This window comes from Pholis gunnellus (assembly GCF_910591455.1).
Source record: "Pholis gunnellus genome assembly, chromosome: 5".
NCBI lineage: Eukaryota > Metazoa > Chordata > Actinopteri > Perciformes > Pholidae > Pholis > Pholis gunnellus.
The window spans coordinates 2198398-2218065 of NC_136531.1; the positions used below are offsets into that span (position 1 = coordinate 2198398).

The 19668-nt window shown below is 43.3% G+C and overlaps 1 protein-coding gene across 1 annotated transcript; it reads right to left on the reverse strand.

Moving 5' to 3' along the window:
• Positions 1–352: 352 nt before the first annotated feature.
• Positions 353–17412, reverse strand: mfng (MFNG O-fucosylpeptide 3-beta-N-acetylglucosaminyltransferase). Its single transcript, XM_079158884.1, has 8 exons — positions 16717–17412; positions 10970–11015; positions 10573–10675; positions 7528–7681; positions 3623–3708; positions 2651–2816; positions 2465–2550; positions 353–950 (listed from the first exon to the last, which is right to left on the reverse strand). Exons 1-8 carry the CDS (start codon positions 17098–17100, stop codon positions 899–901), a joined length of 1077 nt encoding a protein of 358 aa, XP_079015010.1. The 5' UTR covers positions 17101–17412; the 3' UTR covers positions 353–898.
• Between the last annotated feature and the right edge of the window lie 2256 nt (positions 17413–19668).

The following is a 19668-nucleotide window of genomic DNA, read 5'->3' on the forward strand; positions in this document are numbered from 1 at the left end:
GTAAACAGAGAGGCAGATGGAGGGGTGGAGGAGGAAGGGAGGAAGTGAGAAAAGGGAGGGAGGGAGGGAGGGAGGGAGGACAGGAGGTTTGGATAAGGAGGGCGATGTTGGTCAGAATGGTTCATTGTGTGCAGACTTCATCGGCACAAGGACACCGTCCCCTTCATGAACACACACACACACACACACACACACAAGGCCAAACACAACACAAATCAATGAAAACTCAAATAAAGTATCATGAACTAAAAGACACGTTTTGGGCGGCCCGGCTACGTGTTTGCTGCTTTATTAATGCTCTGGGTGACGTATAGAGCACCTTAAAGATCTTGGCATAAAGGAATAGTGAAACAAACTAAATATGAATCAAAATGTAATCGAGTCAATGAAGATAGAAATTTGTGTACATTTTACAAAATATGTACAAATTCATTTTATTTTTGTCAACAAATCAACTCAATGAAATCCCAGTGAAGATCACTAGTCCTGCGTTGTCTTAAGTGCCTCCCTCCCACAGAGAAAATCCTCCAAACATTCAGCAGTAAAGATGCAAAACGTTAACATGTTCTCCATGTTATCGTCAGTTTGTAGCAGACGGGTGAAGAAGAGAAAACCCGGCTCAGTTCATCCTCAAGATCCTGTTCATATTTTCTGGGTCCACGAGTTCCCATCTGTTCTCTCTTATAAGCAGGTACAGAAAACGGTGCTCGGTCTTCCGAGGCTTCACTTCTTCTTTCTGTTTCTCCGGTTCTTCTGGTGACTGCATCTCAAACTGTTCCATCAAATTAGATCCATCTGTTTTCTCCTCATGCAAGACAATACACAGGAGAAGTACTCTACAGTACAGGACTACCCGTCTTGTCCCAATGTGTGTGTTTGGAAGTCTTCTATGAGGAGTTCAAGGACACCAGCTGGTGAAAGGATACAGCATGCAGTGGACGGTCTTAAACCTGTAGAGGACAGAAGAGGTTAACAACGACTCAGAGGCAAGTTTGACTTTACAACTTGACTTTTATGCCGTTTATATGTTAATATATTTGTTTGCATATTCCTCAAACACCTACTGTACATGTATACAAGGTTGGCTGGTTATGTAAACAAATGTTTCATTTTGCTTAACTCACCAAAACAGGGTAGCATACATTACAGCTTGGTAATAACATGGTAATAGTGGGTTTAATAGCTTCATTGTAAAGAGGTAACGATGAAGTGACATAATGTAATAAACAGGTAATAGCTTGGTATTAGCATTGGGTAGATATGGGTATTATTAGACTTAAATGTATGTATTAAGTAGGGTAATAAGTAATAATAATACCATTACAATTACATAGTCAGCCTCTTAAGAGGCCACCAGGAAGTCCTAGAGTAGCCTCCAGGTTTGTTAGTTAGTGTCCTGGCTATGATATCTGTAACAAAAGAAGCTCAACCCTTCTTGTACACATTGACAGAGATTTGAACCCGTTTTATTGACGCTGAGCAGCTTTGTTTCTGCCGGGCAGGCGGACATTTGACCGGCTCTTTTAAAGCGATGCGGAGAGTAGCTCCGTGTGGCACCATGTGGATGGAAGCAAATAAATAGGAGCTCACTGCTTGTGGTGGAATGTTCTTACAGCCGCTGATGGCGAGGAGCCGGGAAAGACAAACACGCCTGTTGTGTCACATCAAATAGCTTTTTATCTCTGACTGAACGGAGACGGTGATGAACTGGAGCTGAAGCGGCGTCGCGTCTTCCGGGGTCGGATCGGGGATTTCTAAGAGTAGCTCGAAGCGTCTTGTCATAAAGAAGAACTATTGATGCAATGAACAGGAAATCAGTCTGAAATAATATGTTGTGATAATATGTGCTTGTGCTTTATACTTGATTTCTTGATTAGAGGTTTTAAGAGTTTATTTCCACATTTAGAAATTCGAGATCTTTTTTTAGTCCACACCACAGTCTTTGGCACAACAACTCCTCGTCTATATGATGTGAAACACTTCATAAATAAACGAGCAGTTGTGTAGATTATAATCATCCCTCAGGATCATATTATTTTGGTGGGACCTGAGTTTATTTTTGCAGTTCCACCATCACGTCAAAGTTCCCCTTGACTAACACTTTGCTCTGTGAAATAATGTCCAGAATTCCACAAAATATGTTGTGGACATTCACGGCTCAGAGAGGAAGAATCCTCTAGCCCCGCCCTAAAGCATCCCCTGCTTTATGGTCTGTTTGACTCTAAATGGACCATCATTTACTAAATGAACATCATGCTGTATTGAAGAAGACTTGAAACTAGAGATTGAGACCATGAACTCATGTTTACAATGTTTACTGAGGTAATAAATCAAGAGAGAAGTAGAGTCATTTTCTCATAGACTTCTATACAACCAGAGGAGTCGCCCCCTGGTGGACACTAGAGAGAATGCAGCTTTAACACGTGAAGCTTTGGCTTCACTCGTCTGGCAGCGACAGACAAACCTGGAGGGGTCGTCCTCCTTCGAAAATCTTCCTTTCACCTCGATGCTGTTCATCTTGTTCTCAAACATCCCATAGCTCAGAGTCACCTGCAGTGGAGAAAACACACACACATACATGTAAGAAGAAGTGCATGTGTGTGTGTGTGTGTGTGTGTGTGTGTTGGGGGGGGGGGGGGGGGGGGGCTACCTGGTGTGGGATGCTTCTGTGGCTGATGAGCAGCAGGTTCTCCAGGTGTGAGTGGAACAAAGGACAGTGGACCATGGAGACGCCGAGCCTCTTCTCCACGATGAAGCCCACCGTGCAGTCGTCAGGGAGACGGATCGTCGCCGACGTCTGCTCGAACCGGGAGCCGCTGAAACACACACACACACACACACATCATATTAGTTACTGCAGATTTACAGTTGACAGAACACAGACGACTGAAGACATGTTTGTGTGCTGTGCCTTTAAATTCTATTAGTTTTCTGAGACATTTACTAAAAGAAAAACCGATAAAAACTTTCAACCTAAAAAGGACAATGTTGCAGATTTTGCATGTTTTGGCCCATTAACTACTTATTGCATGTACTTTACTGCTGACCTTCTCCAAAGAACGCTGTAAACTCTCAGATTGATTCCCTACCTTCGAGCCCCGGGCAGCCATTAGTCTCAGCTGTTTGAGAGCAGCATAAATACAAACTTGCAGAGACCTGAAACTTACTTTAGATTGGTGATTCATCACTGTGAACATTTACTCTGCTGTATTTTATTATTTTTTTGCTGCTGGCAAAAGTGTTTGCATGAAACTGTGACTTTGAGCGTTTTGCCACTAAAACAGCAAACTTGCAAGAGGCCATCGGAGTCACATGATGTATTATATGAGATATCTATTTAAGTCTCTCAAATCCCAAATGATAGAGTCTCAGCTGCATTACATCATTCTGATTTGGGGTTTTGTGGCCTTTACACTTCCTGGTTCGTGACGACATGGATCGGATATCTACGAATCGCAGGGTATTCATTTCGCTACAACTTATAAAATAAACTGCACTTTTCAAATCAGATGCAAACACTTGTTTTTAATTGTGTGTCTCCGACTTTGACAAATCCAAACGAATCATTCGGTTCCCACGAAGGCAACGTGCACACGTGCACGTGGGAGCTTTGAGTTCATACCTGGCCCATGGAGCCATCTTCTCCGCCAGCCGCCGGCTCAGACAGAACCCTGCTCCTCCGGTGGCGAACCAGAACCGCACCTCCCTCTGAGTCACAAAACACAAACACGCAAGATGTTTAAATAAAGGCATCAAGCCGGACTGACCTTCGAGTGCAGAGCTTATCCCGTTTCCTCTCTGCGTCTGTTTATCGTGACAAAGTGACGCAGTGTCTCTTAGCTCTGACAAACAAACAATGTCTGTAACAGAGAAGAAGAAAACAGAAGGAGCGCTTTACTCGCTGACCCTAAATAATAATAATACTTTATTTCCGCTCTCCTGTCGGGTTCCCTTCAGGCTCACGTTGATCGTTCGCTCTTTTCCAAAACCACCTGATATGAATTGCATTTTCTGTATCTGCTGACTCAGGACATTTCTCCAGCTGATGCTGTTTGTTTGTTTGTTACTTCCTGTTTGTTTGTTACTTCCTGTTTGTTTGTTACTTCCTGTTTGTTTGTTATGAATCGGTTTCGGAGTCATCAGTGGGTTGTGTTTGTTGTTGTTTGCTCTGCGCTGCGTGTCTTCGGCCTTCCTTCTCATCTCTCTTCTGACTTTACTTATCAGTGTTTATTTATTCCGTTTGTTGTCACTCTACCAATTGTCCTTTTCTGTTTCCTTTTTTCCTGACATTTCCTTTGGTTCTGTTCTTTTCTTCCATCGTTTCCTTTCCTTGCCCTCTTTATTTCCTGCCTCGATGTTTGCACTTCTCTGTCACGTTTCCCATTCATCCTCCTCCGTTTGATTTCTTTCGTATCCTTTTCATTCCAGAGGATCTTTCTGTTTCCTTCCTCCTTGTGTTAAAGGCTATTCCTTTCCTTTCCTTTAATTTACTTTCCTCCCTTTTCTTTTCTATGTATTTCATTTTGGCTCTAAAGCTTTAAGCTCCTTTTTGTAATTATTTATTTTCCTACTCTCTCCCTTTCTTTCCATTGCTTTCCTTTCTTTTGCCTCCTTCTTTCTCTCATCCACCTCTCAGGCTCACAATAGTGACAGGAAATGGAAAAACACACTTAGCAAGAAGTGAGAAAATGAATGGAGGAGGCAGAGAGGGAGCTCGACATTCGTTTTATTCTGTTTTCTCCATCACACATCCATCCCTGGTGAAGGATGGAGATGATGAAAAATACGAGGAGAGAAAAGTGAAAGAGAGCAACGGGAAGAGAAGGAAGGGAAGAGAGAGAGAGAGAGAGAGAGAGAGAGAACAGCGTGAGGAAGCAAAGATAAATAAAAATTTCTCAATTTCTCAGTGTAAATGGGCTCAATCAGAGTGGAGAATGTGACACAAGGAGATGGAGAGTAGTTCCAAGAAATGAGAGGGAGCGAGAGAGAGAGAGAGAGAGAGAGAGAGAGAGAGAGAGAGAGAGAGAGAGAGAGAGAGAGAGAGTGGCATGCTATTCAGAGAATCAGGGTGCACTTTTACTCAATGGGAGCATTAATTCTACTGTAGAGTATGACACACACACACACACACACACAGTGAATAACTGCATGTGTGTTCCAAAAACAACCTATCGACCTCCAGCAGTTTGACAACCTCCCAACCCACAGTGAGTCTTCCTCGTGTGTGTGTGTGTGTGTGTGTGTGTGTGTGTGTGTGTGTGTGTGTGTGTGTGTGTGTGTGTGTGTGCGTGTTTTACCACCAATCAATATCTCCAACGAGACACTAATCACTCATTGATCCACTGGAATCTGGAAATCCTTCCCATGGGAACAAAAGCCACGGTGCCTCACGTTTCCTGTACTTCAATCCATCCATTATCCTCATCCATCATCCTCCATTCATTCATTCATCCATTCATTCATCCATCCATCATCCATCTATCCATCCATTCATCATCCTCATCCATCATCCTCCATTCATCCATTCATCCATTCATTCATCCATCCATCCATCCATCATCCTCCATCCATTCATCCATCTATCCATCACCCTCCATTCATCCATCATCCTCATCCATTCATCCATCCATCCATCACCCTCCATTCATCCATCATCCTCATCCATTCATCCATCCATCCATCACCCTCCATTCATCCATCCATCATCCTCCATCCATTCATCCATCCATCCATCACCCTCCATTCATCCATCATCCTCATCCATCATCCTCCATTCATCCATTCATCCATTCATTCATCCATCCATCATCCATCTATCCATCCATCCATCCATCACCCTCCATCCATCCATCACCCTCCATCCATCCATCCATCCATCCATCCATCCATCCATCCATCCATCCATCCATCCATCCAGCGTAAAGCACAGGATGGAGCGACGGTGCCCTTGTGGAAGGGGAGGAGAATGCAGCCAGAGGACGGCCCAGTGTCCTCGTGTGCCTGAAAAGTATCTGTGTAACTTCACATAATCTTCTTTTTGTTTGAAATAGCACTGAAGCTGCCGTTTTCTTTAATGCACCTAATTCACCCGTTTCCTGCTCTATCCTACAAAGCTTAGTTCTAGTTTGTTGTTATATTAACAGTTATATTAACTTTTATGTTGCGCTCCAACGACGGGCGCTTGAACATGCTTCAGAAACCTGTAAAGTGGCCAACAGGTGAAGGTTGAGATCCTTTCTCAAAATGCCCAGTGACCCTTGAACTCTTAGAGGATTTTAAATGCCGGATCTTTCTCATACTGGGTCAAAGAGTTACAAAATGTAAATGGCAGCAGTTTGGTTTGGAGTCTATTTATTTCCACAGTGCAGCGTCAGAAAAGAAAGAACAAAATGCCAAAAGAGAAGAAAGGGAACAAAGAAAGATGGAAGGAAGAAAGAATGCAAATAAAAATGTGAGCAAAGGATAGAAAAAGAGACGTATTTGTGAGGACCAGTGAGTGAATAACACGGCAGGTCTGCCGAGGCGGGAGAGGAGAAATAAATAATCGGTGAACAGAAAGAAGAGCGAAGGAAGGGATTCAAGATGGAAAAAAGGAGGTAAAGAATCTCGGGAGGCCGGACAGCAAGAAAACATAAATCTGTTACGTTAAATAAAGTAATGTATCTCAGAGGGGTCACCCTGCCTCACGGAGTTATCGGTCCACATAAATTAAATTGGGTATTGGTTTCAGAGGAGTTTTAGTGTGATGTGGTACCAAAGCTGTTTCAGAGGCTTTTCCAATCCTGGGGAACAAGCTCTGGGGAAACATCGAGGCATCTGCTATCCTTGTAAGCAGTAGGCGATTTGATAGTGAAATTACCAAAATGCTTGCCCTTTTGTAACCTGCCATCCCCTCCCTCTCCATCCCCCGAGCAGCAGAGAGAGTGAACGGGCGGAGTATGTTCGGCTATAGTCTGCTTGACTCATCGATCTTTTTATCTGACTCATTGTGTGAGTTAGAAGCTGTGGCTCTGAAATATCAGGAGCCTAAAGGATTTTACACACCAGGGGGCGGAACAGATGTACGACACGATAATGTGTAGCGCTCCCCTGCGACCTTAATATGTCTAGGGCTTTTATTGTGAAAGGTAAGAACAAAAGGAGCGGATCTTGTACGCGCTGCCTTTTGTCAAGGTTGGAAGGAGTCAGAGTTGCCGTTTAATAATCCTCATAACCATCGGCACAACTCAACTCAACGTGCAATCCGGGTCCGTCCCCGGTTAAAAATGAACAAAGTGCCTCCTGCTTGTGAGTCCTGCTGTGACCACAACTAGCTAACTGATGAGGTCGTGCAAAACACCTTCTACCTCCGACCAATGTTCACGGCTACAAACAAACACACGGTGGAGGTGTTTTACAGCAACGCTCATTGGAAGCCTGTATTTAGCATAGCTCCGCCCCCAGTTTTAGTGCGACAAGAATTTAAATCCCTCAAGCGATCCAAAAGCTCCTCTTTGGTTAAATCTGTAAACTCTGTAGTAAGCGTACCGTCGCGTTGCCCTCCAGCAGTTCGTGAGCGTTGATGGGCTTGTCCAGGCTCGGTTTGCCCACGTAGATGTCGCCGTCCTGGGGGAAGGCCGAGAGGAGGGAGAGGAGGGCCTCCGGGTTCACGTAGTTATCATCGTCCACGTGACAAAACCACCTGAGGAAAAAGATGCAGTTATAATATAACAAGATTAACAAAACCCCTTTAAAGCTGACTCAACCCTGAACAAACTAAAGAGGAGAGGAGGATAGATGTGGTCGAGCATAGATCACCACGAGATGACAATGTGGAAAAGCATACTTTGTGTTTGTGCATCAGCATCTAATTTCATCCTGAAACGCTCCGAGTGAGATATGTGGAAGTTAACGGCCGGGTAGACCTGCTGGGGGGGGCCGGGGCAAAATTAGCAGCAGGGCCCCCTTACCCAGCATTCCGCTCACTGTCATTGTAATTATGATTGTGTGTGTGGTGCATCCTGCTTGATTCTGTGACTTTGCCTGGTTGGTAATCTCACTGGGCTCGTCCACAAGCCCGTCTGCATCGCATCAGAGGGCGAGTACGGTTCAAGTCCAAAGTGTGTGGCGAAGCAATGTGCTACTTAAGACCAAGTGACACTCAATCTTCTTCAAGGACCAAGAGATGAAGGCCAATTCTAAAAATCATCACCATGTCCCTTTTTTTCTTCACTTGAGCCTTGAGGTCGGGGACATGATGGAGCATCAGTGAGACGGCTGTGGGACTTCCAGAGGACAGTTAGCCGGCCCGTCTGCGGTCCATCGGACGCAGGACACGGTCACGTTTACGTCGAATTTTGTGAAAAGCGTCACTGGGAGTTTGATAGTTAAACCAATGTAATACGTAAAAGCGAATACATCTGGTAATGCACACATAAATCAGTCAGTTATATCACTAGACAGCGACCATTAGGTTGTTTAATCAAGTGTATATTAATTTGCTCTTTTTTGGGGGAACCTAAAACTAACAGCCTGCGCTCTTAATGGAATAATCATTTCAACGTCTAACTGGTGATCATCCTCTCAGGGTCACTGAGAGTCACAGTTCCTGAACATTGACAGGGAAGATGTGGAAGTGAAGTGATTGTGATGTGTTTGGTGAGAGGGAGAAGTGGACAGACACGAGTGTTTGTTTTTATAGTATTGATCAGTTTTTACTGTGTTTTTTTAATGTTTTCTGCTTTAGTATGTCTCAACACAAGAAGATATGTAAATTAGGAACTGTTAAAAAAAAAAAGAAAGAATCCTCAAACAACTCATCGGCCATCCAAACATCGGAACATCGTCTTTCGAACCCGTCATTCTCTGCTGAAGGATTGACAGGATTCACATGTGACAGGAATGACTCTTCACATTATACTGTACATGTGAATGACTCTATGACATCATCGTGTTCTATTCCGTTGACAGAATGTGACCCGTCAAAGGAATAGAACACGATGATGTCATAGAGTCATAGAGTTCTGTCAGAACAGACCAGCCCCTCAGTGAGACCACACAGACCACCAGTTTTCATCGCTTCTACTTTTTAGTATTTTTGTTTCCTCATCATGTGGATTATTACGGATTAATTGTGAGCGTGGATCGAGGTGCTAGTAACTTCCGACCTGCTCGCCATCGAGGGAGCGGCGTCCGCGGCCTTTGGGCGAGCCATAATAAAGCCACCCAGAGGTGAAGAGGACATGAGAAGACCCGCTTCTAGTTTTCATCGCTTCTATTTTTGTTTCCTCATCATGTGGATTATTATGGATTAATTGCTTCTACTTTTGTTTCCTCATCATGTGGATTATTATGGATTAATTGCTTCTACTTTTGTTTCCTCATCATGTGGATTATTATGGATTAATTGCTTCTACTTTTGTTTCCTTATCATGTGGATTATTATGGATTAATTGCTTCTACTTTTGTTTCCTCATCATGTGGATTATTACGGATTAATTGCTTCTACTTTTGTTTCCTCATCATGTGGATTATTATGGATTAATTGCTTCTATTTTTGTTTCCTTATTATGTGGATTATTATGGATTAATTGCTTCTATTTTTGTTTCCTTATTATGTGGATTATTATGGATTAATTGCTTCTACTTTTGTTTCCTTATCATGTGGATTATTATGGATTAATTGCTTCTACTTTTGTTTCCTTATCATGTGGATTATTATGGATTAATTGCTTCTACTTTTGTTTCCTCATCATGTGGATTATTACGGATTAATTGCTTCTACTTTTGTTTCCTCATCATGTGGATTATTATGGATTAATTGTGAGCGTGGCTCGAGGTGCTAGTAACTTCCGACCTGCTCGCCATCGAGGGAGCAGCGTCCGCGGCCTTTGGGCGAGCCATAATAAAGCCACCCAGAGGTGAAGACTGGACATGATGTTCAAACCAAAATGCACTTTTGGAGCAACAATCAGAGTCCAAATGACAAAGCTGTCGGTACCAAACTGAAGTGCTGTCTTGTTCCCTCTGCCGTCCTAGTGGCTGCCCGACAACGTGACAGGCTTCCTTCCAAACCAAACAGCTTCACTTCCTCTTTCAGTCCAAATAACAAAGTGGGTCCTGGAACCAAACGGGAACGCTCTTTCATTTTCTCTGCCATTTTAATGACAAGACAGCAGTGGAAAGCCTTCGTCACACACCGAACACAAGCTGCTGAGTCTCATTGAATTTTCCAAAAATTCAAGACAAACAACACATTCTTCAGCGTCGGCCGACAGCATAATGAGTTGAAACCATGATTATGATTATGGTGAAGCTAACGATCTCCACCATCTTCTGAGAACAACATTTCTGCTAAATAAAAGCTAAATGCTCCAGTATATATATGTCTGTCTGGTGTTTGGTGTAAACTCTGTTTGTAAAGAGAGCGGAGGAGGAGGCCTGAAGAAGACACTTTGCATAGAGGGCAAAGGTCAACACTTACAGTATACAGCCTCAGATTTCCCCACGGAGATCATTAAAGTTTGTAATCTTTACTGGGATCTTTAAATCCCGCGTGGGAACGGATGACAGACGGACCTCGATGCGTCTCACCTCTTGTCGGAGGCCATGAACCCGTCGTACTCGGCGGACATCTTGCAGGACAGAGCCTGCTGGCTGTGATCGGACTGGCAGCCCGTGACCACCACGTTGTGACCTGGACAGAGAGACGGAGAGGTTTCTCACATGAATATACTGTCGACATTGACGATTACGTTGTGCGGTACATTTTCTGACCAAATTAATATAATTAGGATAAGTACAAATTGTTTTTTTTTTAATTGCAAAAGATGATACAATATGCTGACAAGGAGAAAGAGAGAGGAACTAGACTTAACTGTGAAAAACTGACTAAAAGAATACAAAGCATGAGGGCCCGTACCGTCGGCCGCACAGTAAGCAGATCTAAATCTAGATTTGAGACTTCAAAGAGATCAGGATGGCTGCTCACCGTCTGACTGTAAGTCCTCATCCTCCACGTCTGTGAAGATGAACGTCTACACAAAAACAGAAAACAAAGAGAAAGAAAGCGATTTAAATACATCGGCTTTGATTATATCACAGCACCTTCATTAAGGACTCAACACACACACACACACACACACACACACACACAGAACCAATATTGTTTTGAATGGAGCAAATTCAATGTGACGAAAACAAGGCTGCCCACTGTGAGCTATAAGAACGAGCTCACACACACACACACACACACACACACACACACATTTATGGTCCAGAGTGGTCCGGAGAGAACTATATGGCAGATTTAATTTGGTCTTTGGCAGATATACGACTCAAATAAGTCTCAAAAAACACACTTATAAGGACCTTGGTGTTACCACTCTCACAGCCTGTTCTTACAGACAAACAGACGGACGGACGGACGGACGGATAGATGGATAGATAGATAGATGGATGGATGGATGGACGGATAGATGGGTGGATGGATAGATAGGTGGATGGATAGTACAACACTGATCTCTGGTGGTGTACGACTGTAAAAACACTCAGCTCTCTGGCTGCAGCTTCAATTTATTTATAATAAAAATAAAAAAACAAGTCAAAGTTTATAGTTTGTCTATCCAAAGTCCAAAAACTACAAACCATTATAAAACACTTTTACCAGACAAAGTAAATGATATAGATAGTTGTATAAATATGTAACATATGACTACTAGACATTGTGAGGGACATTGAGCCCCTCGCGGTTCATTCGACTTCCTTCGCCAGACGAGCTCTAAAATACCTCAGAGCGGGACAAATCACCCGTTAGATAAGTTAAGCACAAACCGTTACTCGTGTTTTATTCAACTCCTGGAAAGGTAGTAATGCGTCTTTCTGGGTTTCGGCTTGTATATAAGAACACTCAAAAATGCTTCAGGCATACATTTAAAAGCACTCTAGCTGAGCCCGGTCTGAGTGACTCCAACATACGGGCCTGTGTCATGTTCATGACAGGAAGAAGGAGAGTAATGGAGCAAAGAAAGGACACCAACTACATCCTGCATGTGACTATCAACTGCCTTTGTTGTAATGGCAAGAAACTTTGAATAAAAATACAATAACGTTTTCCAAAAGGCTGCTATCTGTCGAGTGAAGTACGGGGCAACTTTGGTATTTTTACAACCCCGGACTCTATTTTGAAACTGGTCCAGTATTGACGGAGTATTGATGGAGGATCACAATGTCACAATGTACTTCCAGTAAAAGGGCTTAACTTTGCCACTGACAGGCTCAGATTGTTATTGTCTGCCAACACTGTGGAAAGGACCCGACAGAGAAATGAAATGTTTTTATTTGGCAGAAACAAGCACTCGTGGAAGAACATCGACAGTGAGGAGCTGCCCCGATACGAGGACATCGCAGCCCGTAGAGTGGAGGCCGTCTGCAGCGTTAGACTCCAAAACATCGCAAAAGGAGTTAGAAAGTATCCAATGTGACCCTTTAACAATTGAAAAATGTTTCTTTTGGTGTTTGAAGAAACAAAGAAAATCGTGTGGAGGTGAGGTCAAAACAGAAAGAAAGACGGGTCATTTGGAAATGTTACGTAGAAACAGTGTGTGATTATGAGAGAAAAGAGTAAACGTAACAGCATTACGTTAAAGAAAATAATAATAATAATAATAAATGCAGAAAAAATAAGATTTCTTATGATCTTATGAAAATATTGTATTTGTATGCAGTGCAGTTACAAATGGCAGGGAAACTAAAAGATGTGACAAAAGGCAGAGGAGTGTGTGTGTGTGTGTGTGTGTGTGTGTGTGTGTGTGTGTGTGTGTGTGTGTGTGTGTGTGTGTGTGTGTGTGTGTGTGTGCGTAGTGAGAGAGAAGCTTTCCAGAGCTTCCAGCTAATGATTAATACGATGTCATCCAGTAATACCGTTTCAAAAAGAAAGTGGTCTGTTATTTCGTATGGATGACAGAAATATTTCTGATTTCATAAACGTTTGACGGATAAAGAGTTCAGACAGAGGACTGTGGACAGAGAGGGTTCTGCAGCCGTCCAGTGGAGGGCGACAGAGCTCCTGTCTCATCCAGATGTGTTTGGGGTTGTTCTTGTCCTCCATCCTTTGTGAGGCTCGTGAGTTTTAAACCTTGAGAGTGAGGACTTTTGGCCCGTGTTTTAGGGTTACGGTTTGGGTAAGGGCAATAGCATGGGAGTAGCACTGATATGGGGACAAACACCTGTTCACACACTCACATTGTGGGGACTTCCTGTCCATCAGGGGACAAGAAAAACACAACCTTCCCCACGAGCTTAAAGCGGACATATAAAGAAAGCTAGTGCTTGTCCAGCAAAGGTGTGCCATACTTTCCTCGCAAGCAAGTTATATTCAGCTCAAAAAAATTCAACATCACATCCTACTCTCATTTGCACTGGTCCAAAAAATGTAAATGCTGAATTGCCGATTTGAATTGCCAAGTTTCGCTTGCATAATTTCGTCGGACCAAATTGAAAGCAGGCACTCGTTTTGTCTCCATCCACAAGTGTCTTGAATATCCATTCTGACAGGCTTTCTTGATGCTTTTTTGCAAGCAGCTTAGCTCGCTAACTGGCTAATGGCTGCTTCCTCCTTGGTTTGGTCAGGCACAATTACGTATTTCCTCCCATGTAGTTGTTATATGTCGATTGTAAACACAATTGCATTCCCACTTGTGTTCAATGTGGTCACAAAGCGTCCCCGACCGACTCCAGAGGTACAGTCATAGTCATGTTCTCATTTTGGATGCATTTACACCTGTACTTTTATGTAGTTAAAAACTGTTTAAGTCTTACTTTGGACAGAGGAGCCAGTCTAGCTGTTTGCCCCTGTATCCAGTATTTTTGCTAAGCTAGGCTAATCGCTTCCTGGCTCTGCCTCATACCCAACGAACAGATATAAGATTGTTATGAAGCAAATCAGATTATTTCCCAAAAATTTCAAACTTTTAACATAACGTAAATAAGATTATAAAAATCACAGATTCATAAACTAAAAAACACCTCAATTCAGTCACACAGATTTTCTCCAAACTCACTTACCAAAACTTTAAACTTTTAAGAATTGACACATGCTTTTTAACTCACGGTGGACTTTCACATTCAATATATCACTGCCTCACCAGAGTTGCTCCTCTGAGACCAAACCCAACATTTCATAAGACAGCCCAGCGAGTAGAGCAATAACACTGAATATCAACAGCCAGAGAGACGATATGGTTCTGTGCTTAAAAGGTTCCAAAATGTAAAAAGTGAAGTTACATGTCATTGTGATTATGAAGCACGTCTAAGTGCTATATAAATACTGTGAAAGTATCAACATGCTCAATCCATGGAGAAATACACGCAGCCCGTTTTCTGTGCATTTTAACGAGCCATCCACCGACATTCATAGTTCCCAGAAAACGAACCCTCGTGACTTTAGTGATCCTCTGACTTTGCCTCTACAGCCACACCATCGAGGAGAAATTTCAATGACCCCAATGCTTTTTGTCTATGACCAGACGGCAACCTCAGGTTCTGTCGAGCGAAGCCAATACGTAAGTGTCTTAAAACTTGCATTCTCTCTACTGACCACCAGGGGGTGACTCCTCTGGTTGTATAGAAGTCTATGAGAAAATGACTCTACTTCTCTCTTGATTTATTACCTCAGTAAACATTGTAAACATGAGTTTATGGTCTCAATCTCTAGTTTCAAGTCTTCTTCAATACAGCATGATGTTCATTTAGTAAATGATGGCCCATTTAGAGTCAAACAGACCATAAAGCAGGGTACGCTTTAGGGGCGGGGCTAGTGTGATTGACAGGTCGCTACAGCTGCCAGAGACGTATCTGACCTCTCTACGTCACTCCTTCGCATTCTAAATATGATAACTTCAGTTTATCGGTGTCAAAAGACAACAACATGAAGACAGCCGTAATTACAGATGGATACGGCGAAATCGCCGAACTTCCAGGCTTCAAAATATCCGTCCACAAACCAATGGGTGACGTCATGATGAATACGTCCACTTCTTACCTACAGCCTATGTTTACGACCAAACACCGGAAAAATTTATCTCATCGGCCTCAGCTGCACTTTCTGTTTTGTGCTAAAAAAAAGCACGCAAGGCTAAGATGGTGAATATGGTAAATATGATACTCATACAGAGGCCCTAGATCATGTTGGGGACCAAACAGTTGGGAATAGTTTCTGTCGCAACGTTGCCGTTTCCGGTGCTAACCAGATCAGCTATTTAGCAACAGTAGCTGCCGAGCTGGTTAGAAACGACTTTTCACCCTAATACAGACAAAACCTTGTGATGTGTGTGGGTGTGTGTGGGTGTGAATGTGTGTGTGTAATCTGCCTCTCCACTTCCTGTTCTGTGACCAGCTTCCGTTTCAGTATTGTTAACAGAGTCGCAACACGGCGGCTGCTTCCCCTCGGTCCAGACAACCTGCCTGCACAGCTTCCTGTTTCTGTGTGTGTGTGTGCTGTTTCTATACTTGCATCTTTGTGTGTGCAAGTATATATATACAGTATATACATGCGCATATAAATATAAAAAGACAACACAATACATATGTACAGTATATATTGTTTATATATATATATATTACACGATAAAAACAATGTTGCGTTTTTGCAGTGAGAGAGAGGAATTCACCGTTTGCATCTTCCTCTCTTTCACTCTCAACCGTCACGTCTCTTATTTAAATCAGCTTCTTTGAAAAGTGTCCTTCTGCACATAAAACGAGAAGCTGACAGATGAACGTTTTCCTCTCACTTCACGTGTTTCACTCGATGTTTTTTTAAAAAGGAAATGAAATTTGAAAAATGATGTTTGTTAGACAGTGGATTATTTTAGCATCTTTGAGGTAATTTTGTTTCTTTGTGTTAACTCCCATGTGCTTCCTTGAGGTCATCTTGTGTCTCTTTGTTTCCTTGAGGTCATCTTGTGTCTCTTTGTTTCCTTGAGGTCATTTTGTGTCTCTTCCTGTTCGGTACGTGTCTCTTGGGGGCACATTTTGCAGGTGAAGATTAGACTGGAATTTGTCAATTTAAAACAATGTTCATGTTTTAGGACCTTCGACATTCAACAAGAACTAAACTGAAGGAGACGATGGGGAGAAAAATGGGCCACTGCACACAATATCAGCACTCTAGGATCGAAATCTGGTTATTATCTGAAATAAAAACCCTTTAAACAGGCAGAATAACAGAAAGGATTTCTAGCAGGCTTGTTATTTTGTGTCTGAGCCACTTTTTCACACAAAAAATGACTAACCTTGCCTTCACTGGAGCCCTTACGACAAACCAATCTCTTTAAAAGTGTTTTTTAGTTTGAACAGTTCATCTACATCCCTGCTAACCAGTTGAAGTCGGTCTAGCAGGTTTCAACAGGCTGCAGAAAGCAAATAGAGCCTGTTTATATATCAGGTTATATGGTTTTGACAATCTTTATATTAGTTACCAGCAGGAAGGATGTTTTCATTCCATCAAGAGGTCTACAGCACATGTCTTCTTAAAGAGTGATGGGTCAGATATTTAGTTTTTTAAGGAAAAAAATGTAAAATAAAAACGAATTCACGAGTTCCATCTTAAATCTCTCAAATGGTGAAATGTTTAGCTCTAAACTAGAAAGTTTGCTATCAGACATATGAACATATGGTGCGGGTGGCCCAGCAGAAATGACTCTCCAGAGCAGCCCAAGCACAGACACAACACACACTTACGTGCGCCTTGGTTCTGGAGATCCACGTCTCCAACAGGAGCGCAAGACGCGTCTGGTGGAACCTCCCGGTGGTCTTCACAGCGACGTAGATGTCCTCCAGCTTCAATTTCGGCTGGGTGACATGTGCTGCGGCCCCTTCAGCGGCCGGGTGTCCTCCGATCCCCCCGATCCCCCCGCTGCTGCTGTCGGTAGCCGGGTTCCGCGCGTCCCCCTTGGCCGGGGATGGAGCCTGCTGGATGGAGCGGTGAAGCGCGTCGGACGACGGATGGTGAGCCACGCTCAGTTTGGGAAGGCTGCTCGTGCGTAATTGAAAATCCACATAGAGAATGATGGAGAAGGTGAAGATCAAGACGGGCAACTTCCGACGTATCGATCTCTTCTGCATGGTAGAAAAAAAATTATTTAGATTCCATAAAAATCATGTTGTTGGTCGCCTCCTGGTTCATTTTTGTTGTTGTTTCGCGACGGCTCCTCATCACCTCCATCACTTCCTCCTTTATAACTTAACCATCGCTGTTCCTCATTAATCAACTCTTTATTTTAATGGCCTGTTATTATTAGAATAATCTAATAATTGTAATCACTTTTTTAGTATTCCTCCTGTTTTAAAGAGGCCGAAGCTGCATGACGAGAATGATTTCCTCTCATTTTCTGCGTAAAAGCCGCTGTCACTCGGATATATTTGACTTTGTCACAGTCTCTGCCCACCCAGTGTCACAGTGTCAATCCACACGCAACCAAATGGTGGGACTTCCTGGCAAGGATTTCAAAATAAACCGCGACTGTGCGAATGTATAGCGTGCTTCCGGTTATAATCTGCACCTTTATTTGAGAAGTTAAACGAGCATATATGAAACTAGAAGTAAAGAATAGTCTAAATCTGAAGACGCTATTTGTTGTTTTTCTCTTGCATCTCTAGGAAGACTTTTTCTGTCTCATTGTAGTTATCTTGTGTCCTTTTTGTTTTTTTCGTGTCCTTCTGTTGTCATTTTGTGTCCCTTTGTGTTCTTTTTTTGTTTTTTGTTCGTGTCTCTTTCTGTGACATTTTGCGGGTCAAGGTCCAGGTTGGCCCCTGACACTATGGGCCCCCGGGCCTGCGCCTGTAGGCCCGTCCAGTTCGGTCCATCCATGGCTCCAAACCTTTTAACTTGCCAATCAAGGCTTACTCACCAGGACCCACATAGACCTGCTTTCGACTGTTTTACAGGGGACAGGGGATCTTTAGGGGGAGATAGCAGGTCAACAGTCGATGCCACATAGACGTGGAATACATCATCTGAAAGCTACAACTTGAAGATTCATTTGAGATACAGCTCAGCAGTGTGTCAAGTTTTCTAGTGATGAATCTGTCTTGAATAATTGTTTTTTGTTAAGGTGCCGATTCAAATGTTGAAAGTTTAGAGCTGTAAGGGTGAAGAACATTATGATGGACGGATCTGATGAACACCCCCGTGCTTTACTATGTCTCACAAGTTGTTGAAGCAATTTTTGGCTTGATACCATATATTACACAGATTTGGTGCAAAATGTAAAATTTTTGACCACTCGAGAATTAATAACAATTTTCAAAAATCCCTCCAAAATAGCACATGAAGACATCTTGTTTGTGGTTGTTCAGTTTCACGAGGCTGTGGTAATCTTGGAGGTCACAACAGGTCGTTTTATTCAGCGACAGTCAAGTTTGGAAAAAGGTCTCACGATGTGAACTAACATCATCGCACATGAATACACTGTGGATCCACAAGAGTCTCAATCTGGATCCACAGATATATGCGCTGTGATCCTTCCTTCCTCTTCAGCACTAAGAGTTACTGCTGTACCGCTGTTTCCAGAAACACTGCAACACTGCTAGGAACTTTTAAAATGACAAGTACAGGGTTCTTTATTTGGAGATCATTAAAGAGAACAGTAATCTGTTCATAGTATCCTCAAAACATGGATCACTGTTATGGCACATTTGCTGGCAGTAGGCGTCATGCCGGCAAACATCACTCTTCATCCGTTTTTCTAACAGTGGCCTTTTCATCTTGAAAGGAAACTGTGTGTCCGTCGTGTGGGCGGTGAAAGAAGTGATTTACTGGTACATTTAGTGCAAATGTGTTAAAAGTGGGGCATTACACACGCTGTACTAATCACAGATCTGCAAAGATGCACACTGCACGACCCCGTTGCTGCTGCAGCCGCTAACTCGCCGTGATTGTTTGAATTTTCTGCATATTTCTAATCTGATCCCAGCGCTTCAGACAACATCTTCACCATCAAACGTAGTCCAACTATTTGGACATAATGTCGCTTCATCGATGTTTGCTCAAAGTAGAACTGAAGAAAAGCTCAGACGATGCATTAGATGTCAATTTTCCGTACGTGTTAACCCAGCTGGTTGACTCCTTAAAGAGCTGCAGGTCTCTCTAAGCTGGTCCAATACTGTATCCATTGTTCCCCGTGCTTCCGTCTCTGGAGACCGTCACCAAAAGAGAGAAAGAGCTTGATACAATTAATTCACCTCCGACCCTCATCGCCACCTTTGTTTATTTGTCCTTTCTCAGCGTTCTCGCCTTACATCCATCCCTCCATCCCTCCCCTCCCCTGTCTAGATCTCTCTCTCTCTCTCCTTCCTCCACTGACCAGCTGCTTCCCTCCTCTTCTCCACCCTCTCCACTACTACCTGGCCCTGGGAGGACCTGCACCCCCCCCCCCCCCCACCCCCTGCCCCCGCCCATCCTAGTCCCGCGGGTAAACCAAAGACGCCCGGGGCACACCCTGGCAAGGAAAAACCCAGGATCGCCTTACGGCCTAGCTGAAAAGGGCTCTTTCTAAAACAGTGAGTACATCACAGCGCCACTTTGAACAAAGAGGGCCAGAGGAGTCGAGGGACTAGACCCCCTTTCGGCTGCTTTTGTCTGTCCGCCTGCTCTGAGCTTTGTGTGAGACCGAGACTTGGACTGCACTCAAG

What these genes read in the sequence shown, in the direction of transcription:
- mfng (XM_079158884.1), bottom strand. Translation starts at nt 17,100, where the DNA reads ATGCAGAAGAGATCGATACGTCGGAAGTTGCCCGTCTTGATCTTCACC. An exon ending in TCTCCAGAACCAAGGCGCAC is followed by an intron (nt 11,016 to 16,716) that starts GTAAGTGTGTGT and finishes GTTTTTGTGTAG; the next exon opens with ACGTTCATCTTCACAGACGT. An exon ending in TGCTGGAGGGCAACGCGACG is followed by an intron (nt 3,709 to 7,527) that starts GTACGCTTACTA and finishes TTTGTGACTCAG; the next exon opens with AGGGAGGTGCGGTTCTGGTT.